This window comes from Saimiri boliviensis, chromosome 11 (genome assembly GCF_048565385.1).
Source record: "Saimiri boliviensis isolate mSaiBol1 chromosome 11, mSaiBol1.pri, whole genome shotgun sequence".
Taxonomy (NCBI): domain Eukaryota; kingdom Metazoa; phylum Chordata; class Mammalia; order Primates; family Cebidae; genus Saimiri; species Saimiri boliviensis.
The window spans coordinates 86,906,541-86,919,147 of NC_133459.1; the positions used below are offsets into that span (position 1 = coordinate 86,906,541).

General features: G+C 39.3%; 1 protein-coding gene across 2 annotated transcripts; it reads left to right on the top strand.

Moving 5' to 3' along the window:
- The first annotated feature begins 768 nt into the window (after positions 1-768).
- On the top strand, positions 769-12,508 carry LOC101047776 (guanylate-binding protein 6). 2 transcript variants are annotated; one of them, XM_039474159.1, is made up of 11 exons: positions 769-958; positions 1,753-1,772; positions 1,860-1,880; positions 4,743-4,852; positions 5,058-5,254; positions 7,302-7,547; positions 8,585-8,865; positions 9,583-9,795; positions 10,691-10,793; positions 11,160-11,353; positions 12,269-12,508. In XM_039474159.1, exons 1-11 carry the CDS (start codon positions 769-771, stop codon positions 12,506-12,508), a joined length of 1,815 nt encoding a protein of 604 aa, XP_039330093.1. The 2 variants fall into 2 exon arrangements, with proteins under 2 accessions (XP_039330093.1, XP_003943302.2); XM_003943253.3 differs by having other exon boundaries at positions 1,753-1,880.
- The last annotated feature ends 99 nt before the right edge of the window (positions 12,509-12,607 follow it).

Here is a 12,607-nt window from a genome sequence, read left to right on the forward strand (position 1 = left end):
TCCCAGTCAAATTAGTGTGTTACAAATAAGATCTTCTTTGCTTCCTCCACTTTAAGGGAGGAAACTGGGAACTAGACACATACCTCCTCCAAACTAAGTCCATGTCACTGAGTGGAGTGGGTAGAATTAGCAAACAAAATGCCATGGAATCTCCTACAATTTCGAATGTGCCTTTTAAAAGTATTGGACATTTGCCTGGTTGCTGTAGACTTTTGACTGTTTTCCAGAGCTCCTATAAGATTATTTTAGTCATTTTTTAAGTTATTTTGAGATGTCTCCAAGGAAAAAAGGGCTTAGAACTTCCTAGCCTGCTATTTTACTCAATTGTTAAGTTTGTAATCCTGGGTTTATGATTTCTACATGTACCCTTTGTAAGACTTATGATATCATTTGCATATTTGTTGGTATAATAATCTCTAAGTTGCAGGTTTTCCTGTCAGTGAGGTCAGATACTTAAGGCATGCATCACAGGGCTTGGAGTATTAGTGGGCCCTCTATTATGGTAACAGTTACTTGGACGTTAATATTACTACTGAAGTAAAACTTTAAAGAAGATAACACTCCATATTTCATCACTTATGTCATTACAGGTTTAGGAAAGTGATAAAAGAAGCCTTCTCCCATCTGCTAATGCTAGATTACATGTTGTCCAATAGAAACACAGAAGTCTTATCAGTCCTATGTTGATGGGTGCTTGGGAAACAGTGAGACAAAGAATGATATTGTACCTTATTTCTGCTAGGTGGCTTTTCTAAGTTGGCAGTTGCCATGGAATCTGTACCCAAAATGTTGGCTCCCATTTGCCTGGTGGAAAACAACCAAGAGAAGCTATCGGTGAACCAGCAAGCTATAAAGATTCTTGACCAGATTTCTCAGCCAGTGGTGGTGGTGGCCATTGTAGGACTGTACCGTACAGGCAAATCCTACTTGATGAACCAACTGGCAGGACAGAATCATGGTGAGGGTGAGTGGTATCCTGGGACACAGACCAGTTGCTTGATCCCAGCTATATCTCAGCTTCTTAATTCTCTACCCCAGGCACATGAAGCGAGACTCCAATTCCTTTCAATAAACCAACCTTCTCATTCTAATTCTTACCTCCAAATCACTTACAATAATCCATTCCCATATTTTTGCCTTCATTCCCATTGAGGAATCTTTCCATTATTACCCAGAATCCTACCTTCCCTTGTGTATTCAAGTCCTGGGCTCCTGTAATTGTGTCTCCTTTCTCTTATAACATATTTTTCTTTATTCATGTAATATTCCCATCAACATATGAAGTTGTTTTAATCTGTATAACCTTAAAAACCCTTCCCGAGTTTCACATCCTATCATGGCCACCAACTTCTGTTTTGTTTTTGTGTTTGTTTTAGTTTTTAATCACTTTTCAATGCAAAAAAAATCTCAATTTCCCTGTTTGAATTTTTTTCTGTCTTGCATCTTTCTTCAACACACTCATCTCTAACTTTGAACCCCACCACTTTTTAAGATGCTCCTGTTTTCAGTGATCTCCATTTTGTCTGATTCATGGATTCCTCTTTGTCTCCATTTTGAGCCCTTGCTTGGCATCATTATCACATTTAAAGTCTCTTGCTTTCTGAAATAGACGACTTACAGAGAGAGCCATTCTTGAGGAAATACAGAAAGAATCATCTTGTATGCTTGTATCCAACCAGTCTGACGCTGCGGCCCCAGGGCTGCTTGGCTGCTCTGCTGTCCCTGTGCTTAGCTTCCTCCTTCTTCCCGCAGGCTTCCCTCTGGGCTCCACAGTGCAGTCTGAAACGAAGGGCATCTGGATGTGGTGTGTGCCCCACCCCTTCAAGCCAAACCACACCCTGGTTCTTCTGGACACCGAGGGTCTGGGCGATGTGGAAAAGGTAAGACAGAGAGTCACAGACAGATTCTTTTATTCCAGACATGATCCTTGTAGTTTAACTGCTGTTATCTGTTTGTGAAAACTAGAAATCCAACTATAGTGAATAAGGCAAACTTCCGCCTGTTTGAATCACACTTCTAGACAAGATTAGTTATCATGGTATATTAGGTAAAACATTCTTTTATTTCTTGGCACAGTGGTAAATGATTTGATTCAATTTGATAAAAGCTTGTTAAGCAGTTGAGTTCCAGGCCTCCGGGCTGAGTAGCATAGACATTGGTCAACAAAGTAAAGGTCCTATCCACAAAGATCTCTAGGTATCATAGATACCAAACGTATCTTAATGTCCTCTGGGTTCATACAGGTTATTGCCAATGACACAATTTCCTTTTTGAAGGTTTAATAGTGTTTCATCATGTAAAGATTTTATATTTTTAAAAATTCATTCATCTGTGATGGAAACAGGTTGACTCCATGCCTTGGCTATTGTGAATAGTTATCACAATAAATATAAAATTGCAGATACCTCTTTGACATAATCATTTCATTTTCCTTGGATAGATACACAGTAGAGGAATTTCTGGATCCAGTTTCTAGTTTTCCATTTAAGTCTGTAATCCATTTTGAATTGTTTTTGTCTATGGTGTATAATAGGATCAAATATTGCTCTTCTGCATGCATGTGGATATCTAGCTTTCCCAGGACCATTTATTGAAGAGACCATCCTTTCTGCAATGTGTGTTCTCAACACATTTGTCAAAACTGAGTTCACTGTGGATGTATACATTTATTTCTGCATTGTATATTCTGTTCCATTGATCTATATGTCTGTTTCTACAGCAGTACTGTACTATTTTGACTACTGTGGCTTTGCAATATATATTGAAATCAAGAACTGTGATGCCTCCAGCTTTGTTCTTCTTGCTCACGATTACTTTGATTATTCAAGAAATTTTGTGATTCTGTGTTAATTTTCAGATTGTTTTTTATATTATTTAAGAATATTATTGGGGCTGGTTGTTGCCAGTGACATGATTTCCTTTTTAAAGGCATAATAGTATTTCATTGTGCATAGATTTCACGCTTTTAAAAATTCATTCATCTGTGAAGGAAATCTCCATGCCTTGGCTATTGTGAATAGTACAGCAAAAAAATATAAAATTGTGGAGATGGCTTGAGGCTAGGAGTTAAAAACCACCATAGGCATAAAAAGATAATAATAATAAACAAAATGCCTTTGGGATTTTTATAGGTACTTTAAAGTTATCTATCAAACAATGATATACTCCTGTCTAAATAGTTTATTGTTTCTCACAGGTCCCACTTTAAGAAAAATTCTCATTGATTACTTTTATAAAAATTAGGGATTGAGGGACATAAAGTAATGAATAGGCTATTCTTCTTACCTCCAAAATCCCATATAGAATCTCTTAGAATCATGTAGAAATCTCTAGATCTCAGTTTTTATATTTGGTCTAGGAATGAGTTACATATGCTGTTTAGGGTAGAAATAATTCCTGGACTATTCTATAATTTAGACATGCCCTAATTTATAAAAACAAATTAGCCTAACCTTTAGCTAAGTCCTAGCTATGTGGTGGAGCTTACAGAACTAATCAACCCCTTAAGTCCTAGTTATATGACAGAGTTCACAGCCCTTAATCAACCAAGTGCTGGACCTCCCTATTCAGTCTTATCTTCGGCACTTCTCCTCTGCCCAGTCAAACCAATAAATATTCTTGTTGCAGTAACTCCTGAAATCTACAATATCTAATTTTGTTTCTGTGGGTCTTTCTATTTGCAGAATCACCTTCATTTCTTCAAATCTACATTCCACCAATTCTTTAACATTCAGCTCATGACTTCCCAGAAGCATTCACATCACATACACTTTCTTCAATTTTCATAGCTCTTATCTTCCTGGATAGACTTGTAATTTTTAATTTAACATTGCTATGGGTTCCACTGCTTATGTACATTACTAAGATTTTATCTCTTTACAAATATTGTCATTTTTATTGAATTCATCATTATGTTTGTCACAGCTTTGAAATAGTCACCTTGAGAGTAAATTTATTAAATTTGCTTTTCTAAACATAAGAACAGTGAGAAATATTCTTCAGTTTCTTATAAGTGTTTGCTGAATTTAACTAAATATAATAAAACTCCCCAGTTATGTATACTATGGTATGGTTTTTTTACATGATGCATGGCCAATAAATAGGTGTAGACTGAAGGAGTGTCAACAGCTATCATGAATATCCAACGGAGAACCAGACACGTGCTAGTTTTCTATACACGCATCTTATTTTACCCCATTGAGGAAAACGAAACCCCTTTTAAGATTAGAATCCTTAGCCGGGCGCGGTGGCTCAAGCCTGTAATCCCAGCACTTTGGGAGGCTGAGGCGGGTGGATCACGAGGTCAAGAGATCGAGACCATCTCGATCAACATGGTAAAACCCCATCTCTACTAAAAATACAAAAAATTAGCTGGGCATGGTGGCGCATGCCTGTAATCCCAGCTACTCAGGAGGCTGAGGCAGGAGAGTTGCCTGAACCCAGGAGGCGGAGGTTGCGGTGAGCCGAGATCGCGCCATTGCACTCCAGCCTGGGTAACAAGAGCGAAACTCCATCTCAAAAAAAAAAAAAAAAAAAAAAAAGATTAGAATCCTTTTACATGTAAAGAAGTTGTGATTAGAAGGCTTATTGTAACTGTCAAACTGTTGTTTACATTCATGTCTATCTTCTTTGTACAGCAAATATACTAGCTGAAATCATAAACGAAAGACTAACAAAATAAATGTCTCAGTGAATTTCTAATGGCTGCACTCCTAAGTCCTTTGCTCTCTTGTGCTTTTTAGGGTGACCCTAAGAATGACTCCTGGATCTTTGCCCTGGCCGTGCTCCTGTGCAGCTGCTTTGTCTATAACAGCATGAGCACCATCAACCACCAGGCCCTGGAGCAGCTGCAGTATCCTTCCAGGAACAGAACAGAACCACCAAATTTCATTGACTTTATAGGAATGGAGAGCGAGTCATTTCCTCCTTCCCTTTTATGTAATTACCTTTGGTGCAGCATAGGGAACCCAAGACAAAAGAGAATGTTTATAATGTTTTTAATAAGAGAAATGTGTGAGTTGTGGGCAGACAGTTGCTTTTCCTTAGCTAAGTCCTAGCTATGTGACGGAGCTCACAGAACTAATTAAGGCAAAGTCCTCTCCAAGGCCTGATGGAGTAGAAGATTCCACCGAGTTTGTGAGTTTCTTTCCAGACTTTATTTGGACTGTACGAGATTTCACTCTGGAGCTGAAGTTGAACGGTCATCTTATCACAGAAGATGAGTACCTGGAGAATGCCTTGAAGCTATCTCAAGGTATCAGAGTGTGGCCTGGGCTGTGGGCGGTCCAATGGGTGTGTGATCTGCTAAACACTGCCTGTCATCTCTGGGGTTTCATTTGTATTTGAGACTAGATTGAGGTCTGTAGAAATGGGGGTTGGGAGATATGTTGAAGAGCTCTAGGAATGGAGTTTAGTTCACTTAGGAAGAGTAGAGCCTAAAGTGCATACAGATTATTCAAGACAGATTTGTTCTTTGTACAGTTAGTACCTTAGCATTCAGATTACGGTGGGTGCTAAGACTTTCTAAAACCAAGATGCTCGTGATCCCTGTTTTGCCCTCTGCTTTTCCGTGTTTAGAATATGATTGACAAGATAATTGTTAGACATGAAATTACAATGAAAAGCCTATCTAATAAAAATATATGTGTGTGTTTGCATTGTTATAAAGGAATACCTGAGCCCGGGTAATTTATTTTAAAAAGTTTATATGGCTCACCAGTTCTGCAGGCTGTACAAGCATGGCACCAGCATCTTCTTCCAGTCAAGACCCCAGGAAGCTTTTACTAATGGTGGAAGGTTAAGGGTGAGCTGGTGTGTCACATGGTGAGAAAGGGAACAACAAAGTGGGGAAGGTCCCAGTCTTTTTAATAACCAGATCTTGTGTGAACTCATTGCCACAAGGGTGGTACCAAGGCATTCATGAGAAATCTGCCCCTGTGACCCAAACACCTCCCACTAGGCCCACCTCCAATATTGGGAGGTCACATTTCAACATGAGATTTGGAGGAGACACACATCCAAACTATATCAACATGTTACACAGATATTATTCTTCTCATGGAGGGATATAACTTTTCGGTACCCGTAGAGTTATATCATCTACAAAAATGATTTTGTGTGCTAAAGTAACCTCAAGAAACACACGTCTTTACAGTCTGTGCCTTTTCAAAATTTCTGATAATTGTCAGAATATTCATTTTACTTTCTATGTTATGGTTTTTCTCTTAAATTCAACATATGTATCCATGTTATAATTTCATAATAATTGTTTTAATGGGTTACATTTATGTGTGTGTGTATCTGATAAAACCTTATGAAAAATATCAATTCCAGTGCACTCATTTTTGCTTTCATTTTTCTATTTATGAAAAATAAAACATTTATTTCTTAAAACATTTATTAAAAATTCATAGGCAGAAGAACAATACTGTCAGATAGAATACAGTCTTTTACTCCTAAAAGTTTATAGAGAAGTGATGATTATCTTAAAATTACATTCTTGGCTGGGTATGGTGACTCAAGCCTACAGTGTCGGCACTTTGGAAGGCAGACGTGGAAAGATTACTTGAGTTCAGAAGTTTGAGACCAGCCTGGGTAACATAGTGAGACCCTGCCTCTATAAAAACTAGAACAAATCAGCTAGGTGTCATGGTGCACACTTGTAGGCCCAACTACTAAAGAGGCTAAGGCGGAAGGATCACTTGAGCCTGGGAAATCGAGGATACAGTAAGCTGTAACTGTGCCACTGCACTCTAGTCTGGGCAATGGAGCAAGACCTCATCTGGAAAAAAAAAAAAAAATTACATTCTTGTTACATTTAGTCTTCAGATGATTTTGCTACAAAATAGCTAACACTATACAAATTCTTTTAGCATCAATGTAGTTTCCTTAAATAATCATGGTATCTTTTTTACTATCCCAATTTCTGACTCTTTTTTTTTTTTGGTCCCACAGCTCAGTTTCTACATGAAATGAAGTGGACCAGAAATTTACATTTGATATTTCATTAATTCAGCCATTCATTTAGTAAATATCTCATAAACAATACTTTATACCTGGCACTATGTTCAGGTCTACAGATACCAGCCATGGCTTTTGTTTGTACTTGGGTCAGATGTCTCCTAAAGTTTCCTGCCAGCATTTTGTCACTGGTACAACTTTCGTGTGCACAGAAGTATTGAATGTTTATGCTATAAGCGTAGAAGACAGCAAAAAAAGACAATAAACCCTGTCAAAAATAACTTTAGCTCCCTTATACCAAGACTTTTTTCAATATATTCTCTGTTTTCTTTATCCCCCAGGCAAGAATCCCAAAATTCAAACATCCAATTTGCCCAGAGAATGCATCAGGCATTTCTTTCCAAGACGGAAATGTTTTGTCTTTGACCGGCCAACAAATGATAAAGACCTTCTAGCCAATATTGAGAAGGTGTCAGAAAAGCAACTGGATCCCAAATTCCAGGAACAAACAAACATTTTCTGTTCTTACATCTTCACGCATGCAAGGACAAAGACCCTCAGAGAGGGAATCATGGTCACTGGGAATCGTGAGTCTACTTTTCACATTTCTGTGGGGCCTCATGTGTTGCATATATTGTATAATGTGTTTCTCAGAATTTTTGTTAGATTCCATATAGAACTATGTATATATAGGTATTCACACTCAATGATGAAATGTGTGTAATTATCTCTTATTGCAGCTTACAAATTCCTCTCCAATATTGCAAACTGTCACTGATATCTGTAGCTTCCACATATCTGAAAAATAATCCTTCACTGATAAAATATCTAACTTAAAACAGACTTATACGATTTTCTTAGAGGAAGTCCTATGTGTTCAGTATTCTTTACAAAGTGAATACAAAAGATATGTTGGAAGTTTAAAAGGCTCTAGGAGGCTGTGAGCAGTGGCTCACACCTGTAATCCCAGCACATTTGGAGGCAGAGGCAGGCAGATTGCTTGAGCTCAGGAGTTTGAGACCAGCCTGGACAACATGGTGAAACCCCATCTCTACAAAAAAATACAAAAATTAGCAGGGCATGGTGGCATGCACCTGCAGTCTCAATTACTTAGGAGGCGGAGACAGGATAATTGCTTGTGCCCGGGAGGCGGAGGTTGCAGTGAGCCAAGATCACACCACTGCACTTCAGCCTGAGTGACAGAGCAAGACCCTGTCTCAAAAAGAAAAAAAAAAGTCTATAAATAAATATTATCCGTAAGTCCCTGAAAATCCATTGGTAGATTCAGATTAAGGAATAAATGTGATATGATTTACCCTGCCTCATCATTTTACCTATGTAAGCTACTTTCCTTGCAAATTGTTTAAATGAGAAATAGTATTTTCCATCTACCCTCTAGTGTGTTAAGTAAAAGTAGATACTAAAATTTTTGGCACTGGTGACTGAAGATTCATAAACATGAAGAGTCAGTATGAAAATGAAAGTGGTAATAGCAGAAGGAGGTAGGGGTGTGGGTGTATGTGTTTGCATGTGTGCATGTGCGCGTGGGTGTGCTCAGAAATGTAGCTTAGGATCCCACTGATCTTTAATTTCATATTACCCCCACATCTCCTGGTTCATTTAGGTCTGGGAACTCTGGCAGTGACTTATGTAGATGCCATCAACAGTGGGGCAGTGCCTTGTCTGGAGAATGCAGTGATAACTCTGGCCCAGCGTGAGAACTCAGTGGCCATGCAGAAGGCAGCTGACTACTACAGCCAGCAGATGGCCCAGCGAGTGAAGTTCCCCACAGACACGCTCCAGGAGCTGCTGGATGTGCACACGGCCTGTGAGAGGGAAGCCATTGCCATCTTCATGGAGCACTCCTTCAAGGATGAAAACCAGGAATTCCAGAAGAAGCTCGTGGTAATTTGTCTTAGTCATTACTGTTCATGATCCTTCCCCTTGAAGAATGAAGCCTAGAGTTGCCTTTATTGACACCAGTGCTTATCTGTCACTGAGGAATAACTTATTGTGGATTATCATGATGGATAGAGTTTCAAACGACTACATATCTCTTTCATCTCCCCAAACCTTAAGCATTCAACTGGAAAACATTCTGATAACTGAGGTAAAATCAATACAGATCACTTAAGATCTTCCTTAAGTGAATAATTCTAAGGATTCCAGGCCTGCTCTGAACACCCACAAGTCATTCCTGAGCAGTGAAACTTTTCCTGTGCAGAGTCCACCTTTCCCAGGAAACAAAGATTCTCTTACCAGATCTTCATTCCAGACCATTGTTCAGCTTGCACTGCTCTTTCTTGAATCCTTGTGCCATTGAGGACAGGCACACAGGATGCTGCAGTTGCAACAAACCATAGAGATTATGGAATGTAGTCCCATCATGTCACAGATGAGGAACCTGAAGCTCAGGAAGGTTAATGAACTTTTCCATAGTCTTGAAGAGAATTTTTAGCATTGTGAATATATCAAGTTTTGTGTGTCTGATTCCACATCTACTCTACTAGAAGGTTATTCTCATGAGGACCACAGTTAGATTGACCCTTCTACCAGATTCTTTAGAATTTCCTCTCCTCCATTTGTTTCTTTTGGTGACATCTCTCTACATTTCCCTTGCAGGAAATCACAATGAATAAGAAGGGGGATTTCGTGCTGCAGAATGAAGAGTCATCTGTTCAGTACTGCCAGGCTAAACTCAATGACCTCTCAAAGGCCCTAATGGAAAGTATTTCAGCAGGAAGTTTCTCTGTTCCTGGAGGGCACAAGCTCTACATGGAAACAAAGGAAAGGGTTGAACAGGACTATTGGCAAGTGCCCAGGAAAGGAGTAAAGGTGAGGAATAAGGGGAACATGGGCAAGTGTATAGGATGGAGTGAATGGAGGCTTCAGCTCCAGCCGTGACTAGTAAGAGAGCAGAGGGATAGCATAACACCTTAGCTTTCAGTGTCAACTACTTATCATTTATTTCTGAGAATAAAAATTTTTATCCCTAGACCAAGAGTATGGTATTCAGAAATCCAGGAGAAATAGAATAAGAATTAATCATGTGCCAAGAGCTGGTGATTTGCATGATAAAAGCATAATCTTTGTATTCAAAGCTGATCAAAATGACAATTACATACAGAGTAATGACACTTACGGACCTCTGAAAATAAGCTACTTAAGTGATGGTAAGAAACATAATAGAAGTAATAATACAGCTAACTCACAATGAGCTGTTATTACCTACAGTATATTGTTAAAGTCTTTCCCCGAACCTTTTAATTTAATCCTCCTAATGACTTTAAGAAGCACCCTTATTTTGGAAGTTTTACAGAACTGAACTTAGTACCCAAGAAAGATTACACAACTTAGCTAAAGTTCTAGGCAGCAGGTGGCAGAAGAAAGCAACAGCATAGATTAGAGGCAGCATTGCACACTGGAAGACAAACATGTCAAAGCATCAGAGACTGGGAGTCTGTACACCTGTACACATAGTTCTGCCTGGCCAGAACCCAGAGCAGGTACAGGGAGATATTATAGCAGTGGGAGAGGCACTGGAGGGAGACGGGAAGCAGGAGATGAGGAGGGGCTCTGGTCACGCTAAGGAGCCTGCTCACTTCATAGGGGGCCACCTGGTAATTTTAGGCATAAAGCAAAAGTTACAAGACCATATTTGTTTTTGCAACACTAATACCTGGAATATCAATTTTCAAAGAAATCTAAGTGTTTTTTCTTGCTTCCACAGGCAAAAGAGGTCTTCCAGAGATTCCTGGAGTCACAGGTGGTGATAGAGAAATCCATCTTACAGTCAGATAAAGCCCTCACTAATAAAGAGAAGGCAGTAGCAGGTATGTGGCAGGGCTCAGCTGGCAGCAGGATGGGTAGGTTTCTACAATGTCATCTGACAGATTTAACACGAAAACCTTCAGAAAATGAGGAATTGCCTCCTCTGTGGAACATACACTCTGCTAAATCTGAAAATCACAAGGAGGGCTGTGATGGTACATCAGCCAGACAGACAGAGCCTTTCCCATCACATTCTCAAATGTGCTCTTAATGTGTGCACCTTAATGTGCGCCTAATGGTGTGGACCTCAGTAAATTCTGTGATTTCTCACCCTGCCTTTCAGATTTGGTTTAGCCTCTCAGCACAGAAGGGTAGAGATGAGTCTTCATCTGTTATTTTCTTCTCTTTCTAAAACCTTCATGGAGCAGTGGATCGGGCCAAGAAGGAGGCAGCTGAGAAGGAACAGGAGCTTTTAAAACAGAAACTACAGGAGCAACAGCAACAGATGGAGGCTCAAGAGAAGAGTCTCAAGGAGAACATAGCCCAGCTGAAAGAGAAGCTGCAGATGGAAAGAGAACACATACTGAGAGAGCAGAATATGATGTTGGAGCACAAGCTGAAGGTAAGTCAGCCCATGGCCTCAGCAAGCCAGGCGGTCCATGCCCAGGCACCTCAGGAAGGGCTGGTGAAGGTTACAGCAGCATCATGGAAGGAAGCGCAACACCATTTGCTACTTGGAAGTCACTAAAAGCCCTGAATCTTTTTTTTTTTTAAATATTGTTTTAGTAAGCCTTGGAATTCTTCTCTATACTTAGATTCTGGAGAGCTCAGATTGACTATGATCCCTAAAACTCCTTGGGGAATATAAGTAGAGTTGGAGCTGCTGTTTTGGGAGATTTTAGAGGTAATCTCAAGAGGTTAAATAGATATTCCACACGGTGTATTTGATATGAGCAGCAACTGTTTGCTTTACCAAGACCACATATTACTAGGAGCTTTACTACCACCCAAACACCCTGAGGTACCTCCATGCTGACATACAACGATGAGAAATTTCCAGACTTAAAGGGACAGTTTCTAAACTTGCTGCAGTTGTTTCTCTCTGTGTGAATAGCCTGCCCAAATTGGCACACAGTGTAGGGAGAATTATTGCATTGCCCATCTGAAAGTTCTCTTCTAAGGGATTTCTACATCAGCTTATAAGTTCCTGTTATTTCTATAACAGGAATTGGTACTGAGAATTTATGCAGTCAGACCAATGGCTATCTCCCAACTGGCATTTTTTGGGGCAGAAACATGTAGAATTTGTCCTCATGCTTGGGTTAGCACTACAGCAAAACCATAATAGTGGGTGAATATTATTAAAGTTGTAAACTATGCTTCCTCACAATGTCCAGGCCCAATTTCTCCTCTAATAATTGAGAGAATGTTTTTAGGAGTAAAATTTTAAAAGTTCCACACAGGTCTTAAATACAAAATGTAAGTCTTAATAGAATGGGGATTTTTAAAAATTTACTTTTCTTCCTACATTTTTTAGGTCCAAAAAGATTTGCTTGATGAAGGATTTAGGAAGAAATCTGAGGAGATGAATGCAGAGATAAGCCAATTGAAACATATGATCGATACTACAAAAAATGATGATACTCCTTGGATTGCACGAACCCTGGACAAACTTGGGGATGAGCTAACTTCAATATTGTCTGCTCCTGCTAAATTAATTGGTCAGGTTGTCAAAGGTGTGAGCTCATTATTTAAAAAACATAAGCTCCTCTTTTAAGGACATTATAAAGTTTCTCACTCTGCCTTTCAGATTTGGTTTAGTCTCTCAGCACAGAAGGGTAGAGATAATCTTCACCTATTATTTTCTTCTCTTTCT